Here is a 27,493-nt window from a genome sequence, read left to right as displayed (position 1 = left end):
TTCCAAGCCGTCGCCAGGAGTGTTCCAGATGCTCCGCCTGTCACACGCCCGCGTGTGATCAAGACCGGGGAGGGGGGCTTTGTAGTCCGCAGTCTGAAACTTAAAAGGCCCGCGGTGGAAGTCTTCTGCTGCGGAGTGAAAGTGGAAAGTTTCTCTTTCTTGCTGCGAGTACATTTGCATCAGTTACAGGGCCCGCATCGGCAGCAGTCTTGGGTGCTATGAGGAGGACGAGACAGGCTTTCATTCAGACGACACAGCAAAGAGCGAATGGACCCGCTCTCCGGACAGAGTTCGCGCTAACGCCCTGAGCGCGAGGTCACGACACCCCATAATGTGCCCTTTATGAGCTGAAAGCGGGGGCCCCCCAAAATCAGGAGAGAGACCCAGACAAGCTCCCCCTTTTAGTTCCTGCAGGTACCCTGCGGCAGTTCAGCACAAAGATGAAGGAAGTGCTTGTCCTCCTCCTGTCTAGAAGTTCTCTCAGACCAGTTCCTGTTTGCTTTTTACACCAATTACGCCTGATTGAAAATAAATACTGGATATTTTTGGGTTGCCATATCAATGGTTTAATCCTATCCCCCAACACCCCCCACCCCACCCCCCACCACCACCAACCATAATTGGAAAAACAACATTACTCTTCCATTTCCACAACTGCTGTTTAACCCGTTTCCCCCTCAGTGAGGAATACATTAGCTCGAATAATAACGTATTGCGCGTAACCGGGCGGCACTTCCTGTCGGAGACAGTGTCTGATGGAACGGGTGGTGAATGCGCCAGTGTCCCCCCTGGATGTCAGACGCCTGCTGATTGTATCAGAGGCCCAGGTGGACGCCCCGAACCTCGCTCGGTACAACCGTACCTTTCACCACTTGTAATTTAGGCTTTAATTTAATAGCGTCCCCTGGAACACTTCACCAGAAGCTGGTTTAATATTCTTTTTGCTGTGCCTCGTTTTTCAGTCTTTCTGGACTTGCTGGATAAATGTGCCTTTTTTATTTAGAGCAAAATAATAGTTTTTTTAAAAGTTCTGTATAGTAACAAAACATGAACAATACACCAGAACACACACTGGTACCGCTGAAATCAAACTAGTCTGAGGTCAGCATGTTTCAGGGCAATATCAGTTAATTGTGTTGGGTTTCAGCTTTAAATATACGCAAGCTGGGGGCTGCATAATCGCTAAGACAACTAAAGACTATCCCTCACATCTTTGACTGAGCGCAGGTGGTCGCTAAGCGGTTCAGCTGGTGAAGGTGATAGCCATGAACACGGGCCGAGCCCCATGGGCCTGTCATTAGCCAACCGAAGACCGTGAGCCTGTGGTCGAGGGGTGCAGCTGGATTTGGTTTCTCATGGTTTTTCGCATGGTTTCTCTCTCTCTCTCTCTCGCGTTCCTCTGAAATGTTACCATGGTGCCCTCACAGTGCAGTAAGTCTGCCAACATCACAAACAAGGCTTTGGTGCCTCCTCCATGCACAGGTTTGGTTGAATAGCAATGAACGCCATTAACATGATTAATAATATTACTGAGAACACTCTGTACAGTAAAAGTCACAAAACCCATTTGTTTTAATAGGATAGGTTACAATCTTTTTTTTTCCAATCTAGGCAATGAACATCTCTTCATGTTTGTTTTGTCAAATGTAGACAACCACAATGCAATATGTTCATACCAATTTCAGCCAGAACAAAAAAACCTAACCTAGCCTTTTTTTAAAAACTCTTTTTAATTAGCTCTGAAAAAGCATGGCTTAAATACCAGAATGTAATGCAACTATGTTTTTTGTATTTCATCAGGATTTGCACAGTTTATTGTGCTTTCTAAATGCGCCTCATATTACCAGAATACTTTTCCCTTTTGGGATATTTCTTGTGAGTATGTGCGTTTTAAATATCTTTTTGATTATCTGGTGTACGGGCATACTAGCTGTTGAACTCTGTTTGGTAAGGGGGAGGCGGGGTTACTATGCTGACAGCCAATGGCGTGGGCTGAATGCTCGAGGCAGATCGTGCATCCAGCTCGCCGTTTGCATAAACCCCGCCCCCTTATGCAGCTGGAAATAAAGCCATAGCTGTGCTTTACGGGGCCCCAGATAAGTCTTGACAGATTTAAAATCCCCTTCTGTATCTTGGCTTCCACTCTTTCTTTTCGGACACGGCATACGTTTTATGAGGATCAGGATCCGGCCCAAAAAGAAATTACCCAGGGGGGGGCCGCTCGCTCCACTCTCGTCTCCCATTGGCTGCCGTGCCGTGACCGCTGGCGAAAAGAGCAGCCCGCGGACTTGGGAAACGGAGATGACACAACAAGTCAGCGGCCTGGAAGCCAAGCCTCCGAGCCTAGCGAGGAGCTCAGCCAAGGAGTGTTAAACATCCAGGCGAGATTCGAGCGCAGCGCAGGAAAACTCATTCCATATTGGAAAGCAATAAGCCTAGCTCACCGCTCATTTACAAAAAAAAAACACTTTTCAAGATGCAGTTATTTCCATTTTTTGCAGCGAAGCAGGGTAGCCTAATAATCCTAGATTTAGAAAGTATAATGCTCAGCTATCTTACAGAGCCAGGGGGGGAAAAAAAGACAGGCTCATCTTGAGAGGTAAAGTGCTGTAATATAAGCATCTGGCTTTCCCTCGCCGTTCCTGGTCCTCGTCCTAATCGCGTAACCGCAGTGCCTTCCGCCGGTTTTCCTGCGGACTTCCTGTTTGTGACCCGGTTTCCTCCCGTCTCACGCAGGGGGTCTGAGGGACGGCCGCCGGTCGCGGCTTTAAATGGCGCCTCCAGATGTCCCGTCGTCAATGGCGGCCATCTTTCCAGAGCACGGAGCGTCTTGACGGCTCCCACGGCAACGGCGGAACCGCTCCCAAGGAACTGATGTCGGGATTGCGCGACGCAGCATTCCGCGCAGAGCTGGCCACGCCCTCGGTGACATCAGACGACATCCACACAGTCGCCTCAGCCGGGAAAGACGTGCGTGAATCAACCTTTTTTTTTTTTTTTTTTTGTTTGGGGCCTCCGCGCTTCACAAAAACATTCACAAGTACCGTAAATGTTTAGGCCGTTTTTTCTTTTTTTTTTTTTGCGAGCTTATAAGAAAAGAGAAGCGTGCCCGGTGTTTAGACTGCAGCCTTCGCCTGGAGACGGCGCGCTCCGGTTCTGCGTGCAAAAAAAAAAAAAAAAGGCTTTTCACGCAAGCCGAGCAGACACCGCCCTGAGACGGAGCGGCGTGATAGCATCGGACACAGAGAGCCGGCGCGAGCCCGTTCAGCGCGGAAAGGCACGAGCACAGTCCGATGGCGATCTCGCTGAGAGGGGGGGTGGCCCGATAAGATGGCCGCGGGGGGGGGGGTGGGGCGGGGGTAGCCTGTCGAGCCACCCAGCGCTCCTGATGCTATCGCCTAGCCGGATTCCATTCACTCCCAGTCAGAGCGCCAAGGTGATGCGTGGACTTCCCGACTTTTTTATACGCCGTATCGCGCCGCCCGCCTCCCCTCTGACAAAAGGGGCGTCGCGTGCAGGTCTTCCGCGTCACCCCGCGCGCGACGGCGAGGCCGCTCCTGATCAGACCGCCCCGCTCCTGGCGGCGAACGGGCGGTGCGTTCGCGATCGTTCGGGGCGACGAGAGCGGATCAGAACGAGGGTCAGCAGCTGGCTAAGATTAGCCCCGGCTGGGGAATTTGATGAGCACAGAAACGCTGGGACAGCAGCCCCCCCCCCCCCATTGCGATGACGGCACTGACAGCCGCATGGCCTTTCATAGGCATTCTTACCGACTGTCTGCCCAATGTCAGTCTGAGAGAGAACCCAGGCTGTAGCACACGCACGCACACACACACATAAACACACACGCATGCACACACACATAAACATGCACGCACACGCAAGCACTGACATGCATGCACACACACACATAAACACACATGCATGCACACACACATAAACATGCACGCACACGCAAGCACTGACATGCATGCACGCATGCACACACACACATAAACACACAGCATGCACACACACATAAACATGCATGCACACGCAAGCACTGACATGCATGCACGTAAACTCACACACATGCACGCACACGCAAGCACTGACATGCATGCACGCATGCACACACACACTTATACATGCACATACACAAACACACACACGCATGCACGCAGACACACTCACAAACACACACACACACACAAATGCGCACACACACACATAAACACATACACACACACAAATGCGCACACACACACACACATAAAAGCACATACACGCATATACACACACACACAAATGCACACTCACAGACACAGGGCAAATGCTGCAGCCAAGTCAGCCTGTCGCAGCTGCTTGCCAAAACGGCCACACTGAGGGAGCAGCCTCACCATGACAAGTCAAACCAAATGCCGGGGTCCGCAGAGAGAGCGAGCAGGAAAAAAATAAGCTTAAATCAAGTCAATATGGCATTTACTGTGATTCAGGGGACAGTAATTTAAGAAAACACCCCTGTCTTTTCATGTGCCCCTAGAGCCCACCTTTTCCCAGCAGATCAATTTCTCATTCATCATCTCCAGGAAGGTCTCTATTCCACCTCCGTTTCTTACGGTTTCTCAAAAAGCTTGTGCTTTCTTCCCCCCTCAACACCACCACCTTCCAGAACCTTCCCAGGCTCGGGATCAAACACCCTCTCAGCAGATTCGGGGATAAATCCTGGGCGGTTAAATATAGACGGACGAGTGTAGGAAAAAGGAAAGGAAACTAAATGGACGGGGTGTTTCTCCAATCCCCCGCCCCCCCCCCCCAAAAACACAACGGCAGCTTTGTCGGAGGCCGATTTCTTATCATCTTATCTGAGAGATTCAGTTCCTGTGGTTAGCATGAGGGGATGGGGGCTCTCTGCGTTCGCTGGGTGGGGTTAAGTACATGTGTGCGACGAGGGGAGCAGGGAGACGTCAGTTGGGGGGGGGGGGGGCAGGGGGTTACCATAAAAACAGCGGTGTTTTTGTTCCACTCCTTCCTTGCGTAGAAAGCATAAAGCCCCGTTCTCCCAGCCACTGTATAATTACTAACAGCTCTGACGCCTGGGCCATTCCAAATGTTTTTGTAGGTATTTCTGGGTACCCCCCTCCTCCCCCCTTCCAACCCCCCTCTCAACCACCCCTCACACGAAAAGGACACCTTTTTAATTCCCACATTCATATTTCAAAACGGGCGATGGGTTTTTGGGAAGAGAAGCTGCAGGGGTGTCTGGTGACCGGTTCGGGCACAGAGGCTCTGTGTTGACATAAATAATGGTGCCCCTCTCGTTTGGCGCGCTGTTTGTCCTGGCACGGGAGCCGTAGGTAGCAGGAAGCCGCTTGCCGAGTGGCGGACACGGCGGCGCCCAAGGGGGGGGGGGGGGATACTGTGAGTGGAACGAAGGAGAGGGAAGGAAAGGTGAAGAGGGGAGGGCAGTGGACATGGGAGAAGGAGGAGGAGGAGGAGGGAGTAATAACAGCAGGGGGGGGGGGGGGAGTCACACGTCTGAAAAACTCACAACTGGCCACTCTGTCACATTCATTTTTTTCGTTTTTTTTAAACATGTCGTAATTTGATTAGTAGGGTTTTGTGCTATAAGTGTGTCAGCTTAATGTACTGCCTTTCGCTTAGCCCATAAAAAGACTGACGGACATCGTGTTTGTGATGTATCAGTCTGTGTGTGGAAGTTAAAGGCTACGGTGAATATGTCAGTGGAGGGCGGGGCGGGTCATTTTACCGACGTATTGGGCAATTCCAGAACAGCCCTGTGGCACAGTGACATTGCTGCACGCAAGCAGATGGAGGAGTACTACATGCTATACAAATATACCGATGTTACCATGTGCACCACATCATAAGGAGTGCGGCTCATTCATAAAACGGTTAGCCGCTTTCAGCCATTATGGATTTACAGGGGGAGGGAGGGTGTGGTCGCGGGGCGGGCGGGCGGGCGGGCGGGGGGGGCAGGCTGTGGGTTCGGTGGCTGCCCGTGGGCCCACGCTGGTTACGCGTAATGCAGTGCAGCGTCGATCGCAGCATGATGTTTCGATTTCCTGCAATTCCGCTCAAATGGAGCGGAGCGCGCCCAGATCCGCATTTCATCAAAAAGCCGGCGGAACCCGAGAAGACCTAGCCAATCAGATGATGTCACCGCAGATTGCCTATACGGTAAACAGATGCTCAGATCCATACCCGTTCACATTGAATGTCCTGTTACTGCTACGGCTGAGTTTTATACAGCCTCGATTTACTGGGACATTGTGAGTATTCCAGAAGGGAAGCATATGGAGATAGAACCTCCATTGCCAGCAAGGCAACCTCTTTTTACCTGGAACTGGAACCTTCCAGAATCTGGTTTTTGTACAGAACCTCAGCGATGTCAATGTTCTGCCGCACGAATGCTATCTGTGTTTCGCTGTGGCGCTGCGAGGAATTCCAACGGTGCCACGGCACACGCATGGAGCTCCGGAATCTTCCGCAGACTCCTGGCCAATGACATCTCCATCCCATGACTCACGCGAGTTATTCTTTCCACTCACCGAGAGAGGACACTCAATACCCGTATCGCGTGTCATGTAATAGCGGGGATTAGCGACTGGACGCTTCACAAAAGCCTGCGAATTTGTACGTGCAACAATAGCTCTTACAGCTGGGAGCTGAACAGCCCATGAAAACCTCAGCCCATCATCAGCGATTCTGTCATGTTCCTGTGTTCCTGTCTGCGTTTTCCCTGTTGGGCCGCCAGATGGCGGCACTTCTGTTTTGTGTCCTGCTCCCCCTGTGTTAATTGTATAATTGTTTCCAATTGTCTAATCATTGTTTTCTGGCTGTCTCGTTTTCCCTTCCCCTTCCGTGGCCTGATTGTTCATGGTGCCCTCCTGTGTCTCGTCAGTGTCCTCTATTTAAGTTGCCCTCTTCCTTGACTCAGGTGCTGGATTCTTGCGGTATGTCTGGTTGTTTTGTGCTCCCCTCCTCAAATCTGCTCCATGCGTTCCTGTCTATGTTCTGGTTTCCTTGTGTTTGTTTCCACTTGTGTTCTATCCTGAATGTATGTATTCTGCCCGCTTCGGTTCCGCTTGTGCCTTGTGTGTCCTGCCAGTGTTCCGCCCTGCCTGTGTTCTGTTTTGGTTTTTTTTTTAGGTTCTTTATCTTTTTGTGTTTGTGGTTTTGCCCCTCGTGGCCTTTTTGTTCCCTGTTTATTTAGTAAAGTCTTTGTTTCCCTTCATTTGGAGTTTTGTGTTTGACCTCTGCATTTGGGTCCAACCCCCCCACGCTACCTGACAGATTCAGTCATTATTTTGGATTTTTATTGCTATACGAATTGGATCTAATTTTTATGAGTGAGTGCAATCAGAATGTTGTTTTTCCAAACAATTAGATGTTAGCTAGGCATCTTTATGACTAAATTTATCATATTAAGGGCCTGATTTACTAAGACCTTTTGCACATGCAAAACACTTTAGCAAAACCAATAACATGACCTGTGATTGGCCATGGTATTTGTTTTGCACCAATTGTTGGTTGTGTTATTAGTTTTGTGCGCTAAAGGTTTTGCACAAGTCATAGTAAATCAGGCCCTAAGTGCAGAAGCTACATGTACTCTTAATTGCTGTCTGCGAGTCTGGAGCCCTTGCAAGCTCAAAAAGGTCACAGGTCAGGTTGGCAATGACTCGTGCAGAAGCGATTATTCTAAAACGTCCACCCAGATTTGGCTAAACTGGCCTCAGGAGACACTTAACGCGCAGAAGTGTCTAAATTCGGGGGGCTTTTAAAAACATATTTACGGGTTTCAAAACAGCAGGAGCCCACATCAGCCCGAGGGGTCGTATTTATGTTTGGTGCAACACCTTTTTTTGTTTCTCCACAAATGCCCATTGTAGTCAGATGCAGATTTGGGACAATTACACGAGAAGCGCACATTCATGGGCCGACCCTCATGGACATGGAAGCTTCTGTGGTGTTGGCTCATTATGAACACACTTTGTGTGTATATGCATGTGTACACATAATGAGGCTCACTTTTTTTTTTTTAAACACTGAGCTGTGTGTTTCAATCACACACGTCCAGGCATTGTAATGACACACACGGTTGTAATTAATGCATTGTAATTTTGAATGTTTTACTGGCATCAGTGTGGACGTAAAACAATGGGGAGGAACTATAAGCTGGTAATGCAAGACCGAATCTGATCCAACTTGGAGCATAAATATTACACGTGATTTCTACAGAACTGCAACAACACTTCAAGTATTGAAGTGTGTAATTTCATAGTTCCACAAGGTTATTTACACATTCAACCACAGTTCAATTAGTCCTAAACCTTTAGTGAAGAATTTAAGCAAAACGAAGCAGTCGAACATGCTGCAGAGAATTAATACTTATTTTAGGTTGACATAGAAAAGAGTCCAAGATATTAGAGGTATTTCTTTACAACATGCAATGGCATGTTTGAACTACAGCCATTATTCTGAAAGGACAAGTTTGAAAATGCATTGTTGCAGGTAAAAAACTAGACTGTGTTGTATTATAAGCTGTATTATAAACCTTATAATGCCACATATTTGTGGGATCAATAAAGAAACGTGTATATATATATCCAAGTGAATTTACTTTTAATATAAATGTGATAAGCTTGATCCTTCTATGTGATAAAGAATAAGGGAATAAAAACATAAAAGCTTGCAATAGTTTCTCAAACTTAAAGACAAAAAGCACTGAATATGGGGCCTTAGGCCACAAGTGTGCTTGTGTAAGACAAGGGGTAGAATGGTCCAGACTTGTGGCTGCATCCATGAAGTGCGTAATTTCATAGTTCCACAAGGTTATTTACACACACTCAACCAATCACTGCAGAATTTGGTGGCATCAAATATCTGCAAACAAAATGGTGGACATGGTGTTATGTATCTATCTGTATTTATGCTCAGATCAGCCATGCTCAAATATGTGCCATAATCATAAAATGGCCGTGCACTACAAAGTCAGTTATCTAACTGGCTCTGGCTTGATGTACAAAGCAGATAAAATACCACCCACAGTCTCACCTTCCTCGTGAGTGACAACAATGTGTGCGCACTTCCCCCAGCGCTGAAGTTCACATCCTGCCACTGTTGCAGTCAAAGGCTGATTAGGATCGTTGTCATGCACATCCTCCCCAGGTTTGTTTTTTTCAGAGACAACAAGCCTGCGGGCACATGTCCCGTGCCCACGAAAAAAAAAAAAAGACCAGAGCAGTGCCTCCCAGCTCGTCCCGTTTGGGCCCTCGCTCTCTCTCGGCGGGACGCCGACACGGGGTTGGGGTGGGGGTGGGGGTGGGGGTGGGGGTGGCGTAACGCAATCCGAGCGGCGGGTGCCGTCTCCGCCGCGATCAGATGGCAGGTCGGCTATCGATGTCATCTCCGGCGTGTTCCGACACCGACGTCTGGGGCTCGGGCTCGGGCTCCGGCAGGGCGTCCTCGCCCCCAAACAGGAGCGCTCCCGCGCCACGGCTAACGGACACAAAAGGACTGAACAAGAGAGGGCCTGTCGCGTTTCCTGGTTTCATTGTGTCTCGGGAAAAAAATAAATATGAGGACTCACAATGGCATTCCGGCTGCGGTGCTGTCACCTGCAGCTTCCATTCTTGGCGCATCCCAGTATTAACTCCTCACTGACACTGCGTGTGTAACCGTGTTCTACAGCCCCCCCCTCCTCTCAGCCAATACGTTATTGGTTCCACCTGGGCCCTCTCTACTTTCAACTGATTTTTACCATTTCAGCTTCTCCCCTTGTTACCAACCGAGCCATGTGATGTGTTCTACTTTTTAAGGTATCCAGAACTGATCCTGGTCTCCCTCAGACGGTCGGTTGGAGTCCAAAGCACTCCAGTTTGTCCTGACATTTTCGAACGCGCTTGTGTCTGAAATGTGGAGAAGCAATGAGAACCTGTTGTCTGGAACATTCTGTCCTCTAAGGATGGCAAGAGTGGAACAGATTTTTTTGGGCACTAGGAAACTCTTCTCTCAGGTAAATAAATGTTGGAAACACCTTTAAAATTTGGTGAGTATATTTTTTATGACACAAAGCCGTGGTTCCTAACCTACACCCATTTACCCTATATCATTACATGTGTATCAAACAGTTATAGTAATTAAAATAGTTTGGTCATGTTTCAGACACCAATCAATAGTCAAATCTCTCTTCCACTGTTTCTAGGACTGGAAAATGGCCTGCTCAGCCAGCAGATACACTTCACTTGCTGAGCATAAACTCAGTGATATGCTTATGTGTTGACCCTCCTCGTTGCTACCTTGTCACTGTCAGTCTGTCACCAAACCCTCTCAGTGACCCCTGGCCTCAGTGTGTGTATTCTACCAGCGCTGATGCTGAAATGCTACGTGCTGGAGGTTTTCAAACTACTGCATTCCCCTTTCTGACAAATGAGAAGCTGTAAGGTAGACTAATACTCTAGCCCTTGAAGATGTGGCAGTCAATTGGAACCTTACTTCACGTCAAAACTTCTCTGAAAAGACAAACCAGTGATTTCACAGAACAAGGGACAACATTGTCCGGCCCCACCGTCCCATGCCAAAAATTACCATTTTTGTTTTTCTTTTTCCTTTTCCCCCCCTTTTTTTAACACAGAGGAAAAGAATGGAGGCTTTATATGAGGCACAGGAGCCGTGTTTATGCTGGGGTGCCGGTATGGAGGAACGAGGGAAAGGCCAGAATGGAGCGAGGGGGGGATGGAGGTGAGAAGGAGGTGCATCTCGATCTTGAGTAGGGGAATCGGGAAGATGGGGGTGGGGGGGTAGTGAGGGAGAGGGAGAGGGGGAAGAAAAGGGCTCTTTGAGTGACAGTAAATTGGGAACCTGGAGCTGCTTATGAGCTTCCTGCTCCAAGGAAAACAGGCAGGGAGCCGGGGAGGGCGGCGGGGGTGAAATCAAAGAGCCGGTTCAGCAGGGGCTGTGCGGGTGGGAAACGACAGCCGCCTGCGCGCTACGTCTCACTCTCACTGACGCGAGCGAGCGCGAGCATGCGGGCACGGGCGGCGTACGCACACCGAGCCCAGGGAGGCCTGGCCTGGCTTGGCCTGACCGACTGGGCCCATCCATACGCCTGGTCCTTCACACACCAGACTCTGTGCTCAGTCTTAAAGCTTGCAACATGCTGTCATTCACATGTGTCTGATATACAGAGCCCTGAGTGAAAGGTTCTGTGACGCCTCTCTGTGTTTTTGTCTTTGTATCGGTGCAGGGTCCAGTGCGATGATGGGTAATTCCAAGTCTCCAGGGGAGAAGGGGAGTCACTCTCCTGCAGGTTTGGGAGTTTGTCTTCCCATCATCAGCTAATTTACACTTCAGGGAGTGCTCGGCTGCCCGTCTCTCTGAGCTGCTGCTGGGAAAGTCCAGAGACCGTGTGAAAGTTCTACGCATCTACTGCAGTATTTCCTCCCACTGGAGCCTTCTGAAAAAGCAGTGGCCATTGTTTTCCCATTGGACTGTACAAAATAGTGCTTTGGAAATGAATGCCCTTTAAGGTGTAAGGTTACAAATGCGTGATTAGAATGTTCTTAACTGAGCATTCTAACGCTGATGTCACAATCACTGCTGGTAACTGAAAACAGTGAAGTTCCAGAACACTGACTTAGAATTTTGAGAAGACATTCCAAAAAAACCTACCCTTCAAAGGGTTAAGACATGAGTCTGGAACCTCAAGAGACCCTTCCAAAGTCAGGATCAGCCATCTCTGGTGCCCTGCTCCCAAAAGCAAGGATTTTCACACCCTCCAAAGCCACGACCAAATGAAGCCATCGCTGTGCGAAAACTGCAAGTTTCCATCTACATTGTGACCACTGCTTGCATAGCAGAAAACCTTATCCAGAGAGGCTTAGGTTACACTTTACACACTATCTATTTACACAGCTGGATATATACTGATGAAAGGTTAAGCTGTTCAGGTTAAGTACTGCACTCAAGTCTACAACAGCAGTGCCCACCTGGGATTTCGACCATCATATTACATAGCCGCTGGTTCATAAGGCCCCTTCTCCAGGCTGAGGGATGGGCATCACATATTAAGTTACGTTGCATTACATTACAATCACTTAGCAGGCTCCCTCATCCAAAACCACTTACAAACGTGGAGAACATCCGTGTCAGTCTCAGCAATACTAATGTGCAATATATAATGGACATAGCACGCAATACAACAATTTACAAGCAACAAATGGCAGGGTGTCTTTTGTCATGCAATCTCTTCATTCATAAAAAGCTATAAGGAGTTGATCTTGTAACCTAAAGGTCGCAGGTTCGATTCCCCGATAGGACATTGCCGTTGTACCCTTGAGCAAGGTACTTGACCTGCATTGCTCCAGTATATATCCAGCTGTATCACTGGATAAAATGTAAGTCGCTCTGGATAAGAGTGTCTGCTAAATGCCTGTAACGTAATGCTTTAAAGAGAGTCTACATATAACTTGGTAGCCATATTTTCAGGGCCACTTTAAAAATTGTTTTCTGATGCAACTTTCTTCTGATGCAATCTCCGCACACCCATACCTATAGCATTACCCAAAATGAAATTCAATAAGAATGAAAGAGTATAGCTGAGCACGCATGCCACTGCTGTTGCAGACTCTCCATATAGTATTCGAACCCCTGTGGTGTCAGGACAGTTTCCGGATTAGATGTTAGTACCCCAGCGCGAATGACACTAATTGGCCATTGAACGATGATCGTAGGTGCAAATAATTATCGCGTCCCGGCAGACGGAAGTGTCGCTGAGGCCACCCCCCGCAACACACTTTCGGGCTCGAGTAACGGCATACCAGGTGGGTGTTCACTGGCACAGTCCTCGAATCACTTATCGCCACTTAGAAAACAAACCGATTTCACGCGGCACAAAAAAAAAAAAAAGCCTTCCGTGAAACTGGCGTGAGAGGAACAGCATGTTCAAAACCAACTGCAAACTGGCACCGTCGACGAGGCTACGGTTTGGATCGAAGCGGTTATATAACCGTATTTTCTCTCCGCGCGAGAGGGCCGCGTTCGCCGTGCGGCGATCGGGGTTATTTGAAGCGCGGTGGCAGGGCAGGCAAGCGGTACGCTTTCACGCGGAGGAGAGCTTGTTCTTTGTTTCCCCCTCTCTCTCTCTCTCTCTCTCGTGTAGTTGTCTGTCTCGCACGCCCGCCCGCTTGCCGCGAAAAGCCGGCGTCAGGATGTGTTTATAGCTGCCGGTGAAAATCCCGCCATGGCGCTTTCTCTCTCTCTCCCTCTCAGATCCCTGCATATGGTCCTGGTAAAAGCGGGAGCCCTTGACGCTACACTGGCCCCCTTTCTCTCCTCAGCAGTGGGGTTTTCTGTTTTTTTTTTTTGTGAAAGGAGACACTAAATAAATTCTCCGCAGTCTGAAGGCTGCCTTGTTCGTCGGGGCTGTTTAATAAAGAAAAAAAATACCTCGGCACTTCCAAATGAATTCTTGTCAGGCCCCCTTTTTTTTAGTGCAGGTAGGCCAACGTGAGCCAGGCGAGGCCTAGTCCACCCAAACACCGCCAGTTTGAGTAAAAGAAGGACGCGGAAAGTGGACAGGGATTTGGAGGTTGACAGGCTTAGGCTAAGTACGACCTGTCACACAGACCTTATCGTAACTAATAGCCTGCGCGTGGGTCTTGGTGGTCAGATCTAGGGTTTCAGAGCAGTAATTTTGTTTCTGTAAGAGAGCGGCACCGAGCTCAATGAGCTTAATGCTCAGTGCAGTGTTACCTCTGAGCCCAAACTAGACTGCTGTGGATCAGTGATTGGTCTTGACCCATTTTGCAGGCCCTGGCTCTGTTGCAACCAGACAGCCAATAGGAGTTGACTTCTCCCGCTGTACTTTGATCTGTCCACAGTTTGTTAAGACAGATTTTATTATTAGAGTGCCTCAAAACCTAAGCAAATATCCTTCTGCTAGTACAGATCACAGACTGTTAACCTGTTGGGCATGAATAAATGTACTGCAGTGTGTTATTCACAGTCAGTCTGCATGTATGCGCCCAAGGCTATTCTAGCTTTACCTAATGAGTCACGAACAGTATAAAGGACAGTGTGCAGTCTCAGTCAATAATAGTACATCTATGTACTGCACTCACAATTTAAAAACCTCAGGTGTCGTTTAAGAGACCCAGAGAAGCCAGGTGAGGTACAGAGGACACTAGCGCCCAATCAAGCCAGGTGTGGCTGTCCACGTGAGAGGGCACTAGACCGCACTTTCTCTCTTTCAAAATGTCAGGTTCCGACGGAAGACGGGGCCTGCGGACTTCATCGGCGAAACAGATCAGGGCTGTCTGCCGCCATCTGCCTCTGCCTGAAACCCGCCACCCCTTGTGAACCCCTGCCAGGGAGGTGCCACCCGACTCCCGCGTCCGTCCGCGCTGTATTAATAGGACTCGTTTGGCCGCGCTGGACGTGCCGGTAACCCAAGCCAGGGAGCGATTTATTTTAATCTGCCGGCAAAAAGATAGCGGCCCCCTCACGCCGACCTCTCTTGTCCAGCGGCCCGTGTGTGTGTCCCGCCCGCTGCCCTTTACACCAGAGCCGACCGCCCCGCCGCGGGCGTATCAGCGCGCCCCTGCTCCTGCAGCTGCGAGGCGTTCGCGCCTCCCTCCCCGCCTGGCCGCCCGCCCGCCACGGCGCTGTGGCGCACTACAGACCGGCCACCGTTTTACAGCTGCCAACATACCGCAGCTCTCCATTCTCCTCTCTCTCCCTCTCTCTCTCTCAACATCTTTATCTGCATGACAGGGGGTTATCTGGAGTTGCCAAAACATAGGGAAGAAAAGACAAAAAGAAGACAGTCCCCCTACCCCTCCCCCCCCTCCCCCCCTGTCAGCAGGCCATAAATGCAAAGCGCAATATATGTGCGTAAATGAGAATTTATGCGCTCTATATTCGGGAACACCAGCCTCTATTTTCTGCATTGTGGGAAATGTTGAGCAACACGATCCAGCGTATGGAATCACCACCGGGAGGGTTGAGGGGGGGATGTTTTAGCGTTTGATTACACTTCACACCATCATCTTTAGCGCTCCGCCTTAAGCTGTCTCTGTGAGACTGCCATTGATGGAACACGAGTAGCGCGACAGTACAGACGAGTATCGATGTCTCCATAGAGAAAGCCGTCTATTTTGAGTCCTCAGTATTCCCGCTCACGGCCTTTTTATATCGTTGGAGATTGTGCTCCTCTGTGCTTGTGGAAACTGCATTGTGATGCAAATGTCAGGCAAGTGGACTTTGCTCAAGGGACGTGGAGTCGAATCCTGTGTCGTTTAGAATTCCAGGTTCCGCAGGTAGTAGCCTACAGATTGCAAATTTTCCCACGTCACAGAATTATTTTGCGTTGCACTTATGTTAGTTTTAACATAGGAATTAGAGTTGCTTAATCTTGTTGTACATAAAAAAAGCCATGACAAACATAATTCCCATGGTAATAACTCATACTTTGTATAAAAATGTCACATTGAACCATATAACTCTAAGCCCTGTACATCTGTACAAACACAGCTGTTGATATCAGTTACAAAATACATAAAGGTAAAGTTCAGTTGGAGCGTACACTTTTGCACTGTTATAGTTTGTAAACAGCCAATAAAGAGACACGCATAACCTCAATCGTGACAATTGCCGACAGAAAATCTTGTTTGGTCTACATACGCTTGTTCGGTTCGGTTCAAACGCTCTCTCATTGCGCAAGTTCCAGTCACATGACACCATGAAATGCTTCTGTGAAACATCACAAGCTAAAATAGTTGCGCGTACGGCTCAACAGCGACGGGTGGTAATTCAGGAGACAAGTCACATGAAGTGGAACAGCCATCAGTCATGTTGTCCAGCGTGTATCCCTGGGCAGAGATATAAATATCTGGTGAGCGCGAGGACAGCATAGCCGCAGCCGTCTCGCGTAAGGAGACCCGGGGGGCTGCCGTTGAGGCGGTGACGGCTGGCAGAAGGGTACACATTCTAGGTATTTTTGCGTTAATTGGAGTGATTCGTCAGCTATTCGCGGCTGTGGTGCCGCGGCTGATTTAAACGCTTGAAGAGCTGACGTGCCAACCTTGCTGGATCATTTGGAGCCGCTCTAGGACAATATATTTTCCTTTAGTGCAGAAATATTAACATACACAAAGAAAATCTCCCCTAGCCGTTGCAAAATATATTCTCAGAAAACGATTGCCTTTATATATACAGCACAAAACATAAAAGCTTGAAAATGGTGAAAAGTTTAGAATGTTTTTTTAACCTCTGTTAAATAAGTGTTAGCCTACAATACTGTATTTTGAAGCAATTCATGTTGATATGCCAATAGTAGGGGGGATGTCTGCAGTTTTGCCTGGCTAGCAATCCCAGCAAGCTAGCATGCTATATCAAAACTATGCAATCTGTTAGTCACTAAAAGACTGCTTACGATTATATACATTTGGATTCCTTGACATGCACACACACAGTTTCACAGTAGCCGAAAAACACTTCGGGTAAAAAAAATTCACTTGCATATAGCCAAAACAGAATTTGGGCAATATCTCCGGAAATATTTATTGAACTCTCCCGTCGTTTGTTGGAGACAAATTCTGCTTGTTTAACCTGAAATACGTTGTTCAAGCTTGATGAGTCTACCTAAAAAGTGTGTGTTACATTTTACCCTGTGTTAGATTTTACCCCGCTCTCCCTTACTACACTAAAACTAATTGAAAAGCAGCCTGAAGCCAATCTATATTCCACAGGTTTGTTTTTTGCATTGGTCGTTGTAATGACGTGAAAGGCAGCCGGCTTTGCTGAGATGTGCTGTTCACTGCACTCGCGGCGTCAGGCTCAGAATGCAGTCGCAGGAGGCCACTGAGCCCTAATTCTTGGACGCTGAGCGCAGCGAGATGGATCCCTTCCCAGAGTTACCGAATGCGGGATCCCTGCAGAGAATTTATAATCTGGGAACACACATCTCCTCCGGTTTAGGCCAGGGCGAGAGGGAGCTGGGGCGTTTTTGTTTTTTTCCCCCCTTGTGTCGTACATCCACAGAAATACACAGAAATATGAGGTCTCCGAAGATTGTCAGGCATCTTCACTATGCAGTCAGCTAGGCTCTGTAGGCCTACCCTGCCCCACGCCCCGCCCCTGCCGCCCCCCCCCCTCCCCCCCCCAAGCCGTACAGCGGGGTTTACCTTCCATCACTCAGGCCCCGGTGGGAAATGAAAGTGAGCATGCCTCTGCCCGGAAAGTTCGGCTTCCATAAACAAGCGGGGGCGGGAGGCTAACTCCTGGCAAATTGAGCTGTTACACACAGGTCCCTGTGAGCGTGAGGCAGAGAGGGGGGCAGAGGGGGCGAGGAGGGGGGGGGTGGAGAGGGGGATAAGGGGGAGAGGGGGCGGGGGGGCTGTGTGGAATAGACTTTCTGTTTGCACTAAAGGCCCAGAAACTGCAGCATCATTGAAAAACCTTTATATAAAAAAAGCACTTTTTCTTTAAAAAAAAAAAAAAAAAAAAAATTTAAAAATTTTCCCCTGTAGGACTCGGTACAGTAACAGGCAGGGTGGAGGGTGGAGGGGTGGGTGTGGGTGGAGGGGGTGGGTGGGGTGGCCCTTTTAACACATGTCCGCATATAGAACTGTAACCTTTTCCCATTTATTTTCAAATTCCTGAAACATATTTGCTTTCGTTGGCATCCCGCATTCTGCGGATAGTTTGGAAGAGGCCGACTCCGGCGGGCCAGGGTGCCAGAGTTCCTCTGCTTGGAGGAGCTCCACGCGCACGCCAACGGGCTCATCAAGAGCTGCTCTTTAAGCCGAGCGGCTCAAGGCCAAAGTAGGCACAGTCCCACAGTCTACCTGCCCTCAAAACTTCACCGAAGTCTTTTCTCTTTTTTGCCACCTCGGTTTTTCAATGGGGAACACAGTTGTGTTTGCTGGCAAAAAATAATCTTCTCCCCTTTTATTACTTGTTTCAAAACTGATTATTTTTCTGGTTTATGTAGTGACACACTGAACGCTAGACGCTACATCAACATACTGATTGCTTAATGAAAACATTTTTTAAAAAGTAGACTCCAGAAATGATGTAAAATCCCAAAATGTCTGGGAGACAACTCTTGTAAAAAATATATTAAGTACTATGGAAAATTCAGATTAATAGCCAACTGTCTTGTGGGGACTAATTGAAAGGAATCCAATAAAATGTTGAGATCAGTGTGTTCCAGCTTAAATTCTTCAAAAAACTTTTACAGTAAAGTTTTTTACAGGAAAGTCAAATAGCAAACTAAAGACCAGGAAAAGGGCAGAATGAAGTTCCCTAGGAAAAGATTAGCCTTGAATTTAACTGTTATCTTTGTTCAATGTAAATACATTTCTCATTTCTGCTACCTGAGGCAAAAGAGCAACTGGTCGCTGGGTGCACACTTTTGAACTTCAGCAATATCAGGTTCTTGCTGTCAGCGGCGTAGCTCATTAAAAATTATTTGCTGGTTGCAGCAAGGAACAAACTGTATTGGAACTGACCTTTGACTTCCTGAACTTCTCAGTTATGACTTATAACGGCGTTGATCGCTCTTCTGTGCGAAGAGACGCTGCTTCACGCTGTTCCTGTAACTCTAGCCGGCTCGCAGGAATAAGATCCGGCGCATCGTTCTGTCCGAACCCTGATGCATAACTCCTTGAGGTTTCCACTAATTAAACGCGGGACAGCTGTGATGAAGTGGCGCTGTTTTGCGGTTCTCGTACTCTCGTTAAGCATGTACGGCAGTTACGTTCCAGAGGATGACGGTTATTGGAGTTCGGTGCGCGAGGGAAATTAACGCGTTAACCTTTTGAAACCCGCCAGCGATCGAAAAAGCCCAAAGGTGTACCCAAATGTATGGCGGAATATCCGTCGGGTTATCCTGGGCGAGAGCCAACTGCGGTGTGTTTCTGTGGTGTAAATGCACCCTTGAGACGGAGGAATGTCGCTGAAGATCTTCATGTCTAGGGCCGAAACATGAGATGTGGAGTGTTGTAAAGACAAGTGGATACTGAAAAGAAACAACGGGTTTTCACTTACATAATCAGGGGCTGCCATAATGCCCCATTGTGCTGTTGTCAAAGTGATTTGCAAGAGGCTGAAGTGTTGTTCTTGCGTGCGGTGTGTTGCCCTTCACCCACAACCTCAAACATCCATATCGTCCGTGAATGACTAATGGAATCCACGTATTGCCAGACACCGCTATTATAGTTTCTTTTTTTTTTCTTCTTTTTTTTGCAGGATCATATTTTATTGATTTCTGACAGAAATTTGAAGGGGGTGAGGGGGTGTAGGGGTGGCGGAGAGAAAAACATAAGGGATTAATGATAGTTATACCATGAAGCAACTCTCCGCTGCGGTGCCTAAACTTGCCTCTGCTCAGATAATGGATGTATAAAATAAAGGTGGCTGGGCTGAGAGTTGAATCGTTATTATTATTCAGGGCATACCAGCGGTCTGGGCGGCATAGTCTAGAACCACAAGGCACTTCCATTGAGAAGCAGAGGTAGACAAAAACTGCTACAGAGACAAAGGAGTATACATGAACACAAACACACGTCAGCGCCCGCAATCACGTGCACGCACAGTCACTGACTTGCACACAAATGCTCGCAGACACATTGCAATTCAAGCAACCCATGCACATACTCTTGCACCCGTGCACAACAAGAGACCGACGGAAATATAAAAGCGACGCAAAAAGTACATCTGTGAATGACACGCGCAAGTACAATTTTTTTTTTGCCTACAAAGCAGCCTCTCTCCAGGCAGAGCTAGGCCGATGACAGTGAGTGATGTAATTACCAGATCACTAGGAGAAGAGCACTCAGCAGTTTGAACCTCAAACACTGAATAACTGTCCCAGTTCCTGAACATGGTGAAACTCTCGTACCCACTGTCACACAGCACTTCTTCCCTCTTGATCGAGACTTTAGTGCAATGGGCCTGCTAATGATGCAATGGCACTTCATATCTTCCAAGACTCTCACAGTGATAATGATGTCACAATCACATAAAGATTCTATCATCAGAATCCTTTATGAGCAGAGCATCACTGGCCAATTTGATTTAAACATCCTCAAACACTTCCGTGACTGCAACACGGAAGCAATGCAATCCCGTCGAATTAAAAACGATCGCGTTAATTGTTGCTTTCCAACGGATCAAAAACATCAATTTGCGGAAGACATGCGAGCACTACAGTGACTGCTGTTTGTTGTCATCCCAACTGCCGGACAACAGATTTTGTTTGTTCCGCAGCGCGTGCTGGACTGAAGAGACGGTTGTCAGTTGCGCACCCTCTCAATCTGGTGCGGGATTAACATTCCCCCACTGTCACAACCGATTAGCCCTCAGAGACGCTACTCCCGGTGCTTCGGTGGTGACCTACTGGAGCTCATGGAAAAGCTCTTAAGGGCTCCGATGCCTGCAGTGCACCGCTGACTGATGGCCCTCGTGGCTGCGGTTTCCCCCGTCTTCCCTCGGCCCTCGATGAAACATTCTTCCCCGGCGCTGAAGAATAGGTCCCTTCATCGAGGGCCGAGGGAGACTTTGGGGGGGGGGGGGGGGGGCGTGTGGAAAGTGCTGCTTGAACGGCCCTCAGCCAAAACAAAAACAACCCGCCGAAAAAAAGAATCGCCTTTCAGTAATACGGGCGGGAAACTGACCCGCTAGAAAAGAGAGGGAGAGAGAGAGAGCAAGAGAGAGAGTATGACAGAGAGAGAAAGGATGGGAAAGAGAGATAGAAATAGAGCAAGAGAGAGATAAAGGATGGGAGAGAAAGTAAGAGAGACAGCATGGCAGAGAGAGAAAGCAAGGGAGAGAGCACGATAGAGACAGAGAGAGGGAGAGAGAGAGAGAGAGAAAACAAGAGAGAGAGAAAGAAGAGGGGAAAAAAAGAAACTGATCCTCTTGTCTTGTGGGTACGTGAGGAGTGGACCCATCTCCTGAGAGGCCAGACGGTGAAGCGAGCCCCGGTGGAGGAGGAGGAGGGCGTGCTCCCTCTCTGGGACCCGGCTGTGCGGCTCCTGCTCTGCATGAGAATGCAGGGAGAGATGGGACTGGGACAGCAGCCGGCCCTCGACCGGGACCCCCGGGCCCCCGGGCCCCGGCCCCCGCACAAAACCAACACGGGTCAACATAAATCTGCTCCGGGGCTCTTGTAGACCTGGGGACACAGGCATGCATGGGGGGGGGGCGGAGAGGCGTTCGTGTGGATAACACATCACTGAATGAGCGTTGTCTGGAGCGGGGGCTGGTGGGAGCGATGGATGGATGAGGGATCGAGGGAGGAAGGGACGAAGAGGGGTACGGCGGAAGGTGCAGATGGAGATACTGAACGGCAGCTATGACCCCAGCAGCACTGATGCAAACCTCCCCCCCCCCCTTCCCGTCCCGTCCCGTCCCATTCCGTCCCACGTTCTCTCATGACAGGAGACACACCTTTTAAGTGGGAGTTAATCCCCACCTCACTCTGTCTTTGTGCAGAGTTCTTCAGCTGGAGTGGATGTACATTCTGGACAAAAAGGAAGGGGGGGGGGGATTGGGGTGTCAGTATGGGAACGGCATGTATACATAAAAAATCCACCCCAAAGAGAGTAATATCTGTTCCCTAGGTGAGGGGGTGGTTCTATTTTAAGGGTGCTTAAAACATCCAGTCCCTTGCTATTCCTCTCCACGGAGAAAATGCTGGAAAGCAAGTGTCTGTGAAATGCCAAAGCACAAGAGAAAAAATGCAGTCGTATAAACAATTTTATTAAATGGTGACAAAATTTTATTTGTGTGTGTGTGCGTGTTGTGTGTGTGTGTGTGTCCAGAATGCTTTAACAATTTTATAACGTATAATAAAATTTCAAAATTGTTACTTACACGTAGAAAGCCTTTACAATACAAGTTTTCTAGTGCAAGTTGCTCTGTATGGAAACCCCTTGGACTGAGCTTATTGTAACCGTGACAGCTGTCGTTAGAAATGTCATTCAAAAGCTTTATTTCCTCACCGCCTATTTTAGACACGCGCGCACAAAAGCACACTGATTTACAGTTTAGCAAATAAAAATACTTCCCCGTTTTTATATTTCTGTTATATTAAAGTGAGGTATCCGGTGCGTATAATCAGAAGACCCAGAAATGCTCTGGGCGTGAAAGCTGTTATACTAAGTGTGCCCACTAGATGGGAACAATAGTCTTTCTCCTTTATTCTTCCACAGTACAATGCTTCGGTTCTGTGTATCAAAGCTGGACACGTTTTTTTAATCAAAGCTAGACACTTGCTAAAATGTTGCCGAGTTAAATGCAACAGTGCGAATATAACCTTGTCAGGGGAAAACTATTTGGCAGTTGTTAACGCGCACGCGCATGCACGTGTTTGTGAGTGAGGTCAAAATAATGGCATAGCACTGTTAATTTTATAGAATGGGAAAATGTATCCTTGGAAATGTGATGCAAATAGCAGTTGCTAACAGTGTGCGACTGTGCCTACAATATGTTGGACTTCGCTGAGTAGCCCATTGCGTTCTTAAAGACTGTTTGAAAGATAAGTTGAGCCAGCGCGCACCAGCTGCTGCGTAGCTTTGATGAATTGGAATGCTAATACACGCTCTTTGTATTTGCAGAGATTCCTATCTTCGTTATCGACTGAACGTATATCAAAAGGGAGAGGTTGTGGTCTGGTAGAGTAGTTATTTTCCTGAACCCATCGTTTGTTTAACACACAGGCTATGCCATTATTTAGTCTTGAAATTTAACCTGCGGAACTTTGTTTTTTACCTTACATTGAATACTGAAAACATCACTGACAACAAGAGAAGGGATATGCGTATCAGATGACATGACAATTCAAGATTGAAGCATTTTTGCAACCGACAAAAGCGGGTTTTTTAACGTTGTGTTATTTTTTCTTTTTTGCAGGCGAGTCATTTTTTAATGCTCCGAAGTGGCTATGGGTAAGCCTATCTGCCTGCATTCGTGACAGCCGGCCAGTAAACATGTAACTGTGGCATCGTTTCGTTCTCCAGAGTGTGTTTAGCACGTGCGCCAGAACTCATTTTAAGCCAGCTCTCGGAATGTGTTTAATACATTTTTTTTAACAAGGAGCAATATCCGCTCTTTCATTACATTCGTCGCTCGGTTCCAAACGCAACAAGGTCCGGAGGAGGGGGAATTTGGCAAACTAGTAAAGTTCACAGCTCTCAGCAAAATGTAGATGGTCCCTTACGTGTATCCATGCTTCATGGAAGCACATTGGGGAGGAGAAACTGTATGTAAAAACGCCTATTTCAGTGTGTTCAAGGCGGGGCAAGACTCCTTCGTCACCCAATTCCCACCCCCATTTGAGTGGAGTCAGAGAGGGGAGAAGAGAAAGTTTAGGCTCATATGCGATGGAAGGTGGGAGTGTTGGGCGAAGCCAAACAACGCTGCTTTCTTTTAAACGGCTAAATATAGCTGTTATAGCACTCAAATAATTATCTTGAAACACAATTAATTCCACCGTCGAACAACCGATCACATCCATGCCCGGAAATTAATGACAACATCGAAGGTAATGACTGTAAATAACGGTAGATCTAGCTGTGTTCAGACATGGTATTATGCTCGCAACCGGTTGGCTATTAGTTGTTTTAACACTAGCATTTAATATCTGCATATTTTTAAAGTAGCGAAATTATTAAACATCGCAGATGAGCGTAGCATCTCTAATTTGAATTGTTTTTCAAATAATTACAAATGCATTTCCTTTCCATTTCCCTACAGCTAATACCGTATTTCGAACTTGGTATCCAAGAAAAATAGCAGTTTTTTCGGAGGAGTTCGAAGGTCTATTTCAAGAGGGGAATTATTGAATGACTTTCCCGGGGACTATTTTATTAGTTGTGTTTTTCATAATTTGCGTATTTTGGACCATACGGATGAGCAACCTCGTTTTGAGCTGAAGACAAACTGGACACTGATCTCCTTCATCTGGGAAAGTACACATCGGTCTGGAGTAAATGCTCTGAATCGTCTTCATATATAAATCTCTATATATATATTTTTTTAATTAAACAGATTCATGTGGATTTTTTTCCCTTGCTTCCATAATTTTCATTGTTTTAAGATCAACATGGAAGCCTTTCATTTGAAGATTGCGATTTCCCTGTGGTGTCAGCTGATGATCGCCGGCTCCAGCTTGGACATCGCGGCTTACGACGCCGAGCTGGGCATTCAGGCGAAGTGCGAGCCCATCACCATCCCCATGTGCCAGGACATCGGCTACAACGTGACGCGGATGCCCAACTTCATGAAGCACGAGACCCAGGCGGAGGCCAGCATCAAGCTGAACGAGTTCGCGCCGCTGGTGGAGTACGGCTGCGACGTCCACCTGCGCTTCTTCCTCTGCTCGCTGTACGCGCCCATGTGCACCGACAAGGTGTCCAACACCATCCCGGCCTGCCGGCCCATGTGCGAGCAGGCGCGGCAGAAGTGCTCGCCCATCATGGAGAAGTTCAGCTTCGGCTGGCCCGACTCGCTCGACTGCTCCCGGCTGCCCACCAAGAACGACCCCAACGCCCTGTGCATGGAGGCGCCCGAGAACGACACCAAGACCGAGACCAAGAAGGGCGAGGGCATGCTGCCGGTGCCCCCCCGGGCCAGGCAGCCGGGCGCCGGCGGCGGGCGCGCCGCGGGCAGCCTGGGGTCCTGCGACAACCCGGAGAAGTTCCAGTACGTGGAGAAGAGCCAGTCCTGCGCCCCCCGCTGCTCCTCTGTCGTGGATGTCTTCTGGTCCCGCCAGGACAAGGACTTCGCCTTCGTCTGGATGGCGGTCTGGTCCACGCTCTGCTTCGTCTCCACCGCCTTCACCGTGCTGACCTTCCTCCTGGACCCCCACCGCTTCCAGTACCCCGAGCGGCCCATCATCTTCCTCTCCATGTGCTACAACGTCTACTCGGTGGCCTTCATCATCCGCTCGGTGGCGGGCGCCGAGAACATCGCCTGCGACCGCGAGAACGGCGAGCTCTACATCATCCAGGAGGGCCTGGAGAGCACGGGCTGCACCATCGTCTTCCTCATCCTCTACTACTTCGGCATGGCCAGCTCCATCTGGTGGGTCATCCTCACGCTCACCTGGTTCCTGGCGGCGGGCAGGAAGTGGGGCCACGAGGCCATCGAGGCGCACAGCAGCTACTTCCACATGGCGGCCTGGGGCATCCCCGCCATGAAGACCATCGTCATCCTCACCATGAGGAAGGTGGCGGGCGACGAGCTGACGGGGCTGTGCTACGTGGGCAGCATGGACGTCAACGCCCTGACGGGCTTCGTCCTCATCCCGCTCTCCTGCTACCTGGTCATCGGCACCTCCTTCATCCTGACGGGCTTCGTGGCGCTCTTCCACATCCGCAAGATCATGAAGACGGGCGGCACCAACACGGAGAAGCTGGAGAAGCTCATGGTGAAGATCGGCGTCTTCTCCATCCTCTACACCGTGCCGGCCACCTGCGTGATCATCTGCTACTTCTACGAGCGCCTCAACATGGACTACTGGAAGTTCCGGGCGCTGGAGGGCAAGTGCGCCACCCTGCCCGGGCGGCGGAACGAGGACTGCTCGCTGGAGGCCTCCGTGCCCACGGTGGCCGTCTTCATGCTCAAGATCTTCATGTCCCTGGTGGTGGGCATCACCAGCGGGGTGTGGGTCTGGAGCTCCAAGACCCTGCAGACCTGGCAGGGCCTGTGCAACAGGAAGCTGGCGGTCAGGACTAGCAGGAAGCCCTGCAACGGCGTCAGCTGCGGCAGCAACCACTGCCACTACAAGGCCCCGGCGGTGGTGCTCCACATGACCAAAACGGACCCCTATTTAGACACCCCCACGCACGTCTGAGAACTGGAACCAGGCGCTATCGGGAGTGTTCCTCGGACGGAGCCCAAAGGGAAGGTGGGGGGGGCGGGGGGGGGGGGACAGTGACTTATCTCCCCGAGAGCAACTCGGACAGGTTTGGACTACACGCGACGCGTTCGGTAGCGAAGCCTGGCGACTGCTGCCTTTATTTCGTGCTGATTTTAGGGCAAACGCTTTTTTATCATCTGTTTTGCAGGCTGCGAGATAACGCCTTTCCCACAGCCTGACCCTGGAACACACACAGACGTACGCACAAACAACATTCACAAAATAAGAGGGATGAGATTCCCAGTAACAGCATGCAGTATGAATTTAAACCAAACATTATCATTTCTGCCACACACACATGCACACACACACACACACACACACACCATTTGTGGACTAATTAAACGCAGTTTCAACGGAACATGGACTTGCATGGATGTAAAAAAAATTGGGTGTATTTTCTTATTTTCTAATAGTGTAAAGAGTTATTTATTTTACGGAGTATTTAATTGCAGTCGTCTATGGTGTTTTGTAAGTTCCTGTGTATTGTACATAAGCCAGTATAGTTAAAGCCTTAACAAAAGAATACAGGAACTGAGGGAGAGTAGTGCCTTGGACTAAAGGGACTGGATGTGTACCCATACTGTTCAAAAAGTCAAAATAGTAATAAAACACATTTATATATTTTCATTCCTGGCTTTACTTTCTTCATTATTGAGTTTGTGGGCCCCCACAACTATTAGTGCTGTTTAGGGTATACCTCTATTTGTTTTTCAAAGTATGTGTCAGGCACCTAAAACCTTATTCATCGCTCTGTCATTAAGAGAACCTTCTTGTTCGCAGGAGAGCATATCTGTGTGTCCTCTGTTTGGTGGAAGTGAGTGGGCTGGTAAACAAGTTTCATTTCTGTCAGGTGTGCGCAGATATATGTGCTTTAGAGTGTTTTGAGAAAGCTTACATTGAGAGCTGCAACCAGTCCTTTTAACTTTCTTTGCCATTTACATGGTGGTGCCCGTATAAAGTCTTCCTTACAAGCCCTGCTTCTGTCAGAGGTCACAGTTTGTGGTCTGGGGTAATTGCGTGAACTGATTGGATTTGGTTAAACAGTGGCACATCCACAGTGGCACATTTACTTTACGTCTAAATATCATATTATTTTATGTCATTTAATACAATTTCACTGTAGATTTGAAATGAAGTAAATCACAGGTGTCTGTCCCGTCAGTCGAATGGAAACTAAGCTAGGGGCCGTGAACTAGAACTTTATTTTGGTAATTGGCTACGATCTGAATTTGACTTTTTCCCCCTCCCAGACAAAGCTGTCTAAGTAGACAAATTGAGCCTCACAAAAAGAATGAAAAAGAACAAAGCTGTTTCGTTGACTTCGGGGTGCTATCTGTGCATGTAAAGCAGTCAGTTATTCAGGCAGAACTTGGCTCATTACTTTAGCTAACCTATTTTAGCGTGGCAGATTTTGTAGGCAAGCAAATGAAGCTCGTCTTGTGGGATCAAATCTACAGTATGCTTAGATTTCATGTATTAGTATCATTGTTCTGTTTGATTTGAAGTACAGATGAAAGCTACAGCAATGAGACTCCAACCACCATTGACCGGACAGTTCAT

At 48.5% G+C, this 27,493-nt stretch overlaps 1 protein-coding gene across 3 annotated transcripts; it reads left to right on the top strand.

Moving 5' to 3' along the window:
- Positions 1-22,207: 22,207 nt before the first annotated feature.
- On the top strand, positions 22,208-26,560 carry LOC135263921 (frizzled-9). 3 transcript variants are annotated; one of them, XM_064352406.1, is made up of 3 exons: positions 22,208-22,682; positions 22,921-22,955; positions 23,764-26,560. In XM_064352406.1, exon 3 carries the CDS (start codon positions 24,062-24,064, stop codon positions 25,862-25,864), a length of 1,803 nt encoding a protein of 600 aa, XP_064208476.1. In that variant the 5' UTR covers positions 22,208-22,682; positions 22,921-22,955; positions 23,764-24,061; the 3' UTR covers positions 25,865-26,560. The 3 variants fall into 3 exon arrangements, with proteins under 3 accessions (XP_064208476.1, XP_064208475.1, XP_064208474.1); XM_064352405.1 differs by having other exon boundaries at positions 22,921-23,551; XM_064352404.1 differs by having other exon boundaries at positions 22,208-23,551.
- The last annotated feature ends 933 nt before the right edge of the window (positions 26,561-27,493 follow it).

This window comes from Anguilla rostrata, chromosome 9 (assembly GCF_018555375.3).
Source record: "Anguilla rostrata isolate EN2019 chromosome 9, ASM1855537v3, whole genome shotgun sequence".
Lineage (NCBI taxonomy): Eukaryota > Metazoa > Chordata > Actinopteri > Anguilliformes > Anguillidae > Anguilla > Anguilla rostrata.
The sequence above is the reverse complement of the archived record's forward strand: the minus strand, read 5'-3'. Positions and strand labels throughout refer to the sequence as shown.

Bases quoted from the DNA above. Each gene is read 5' to 3' on its own strand.
- LOC135263921 (XM_064352406.1), top strand. From the start codon at position 24,062: ATGTGGATTTTTTTCCCTTGCTTCCATAATTTTCATTGTTTTAAGATC.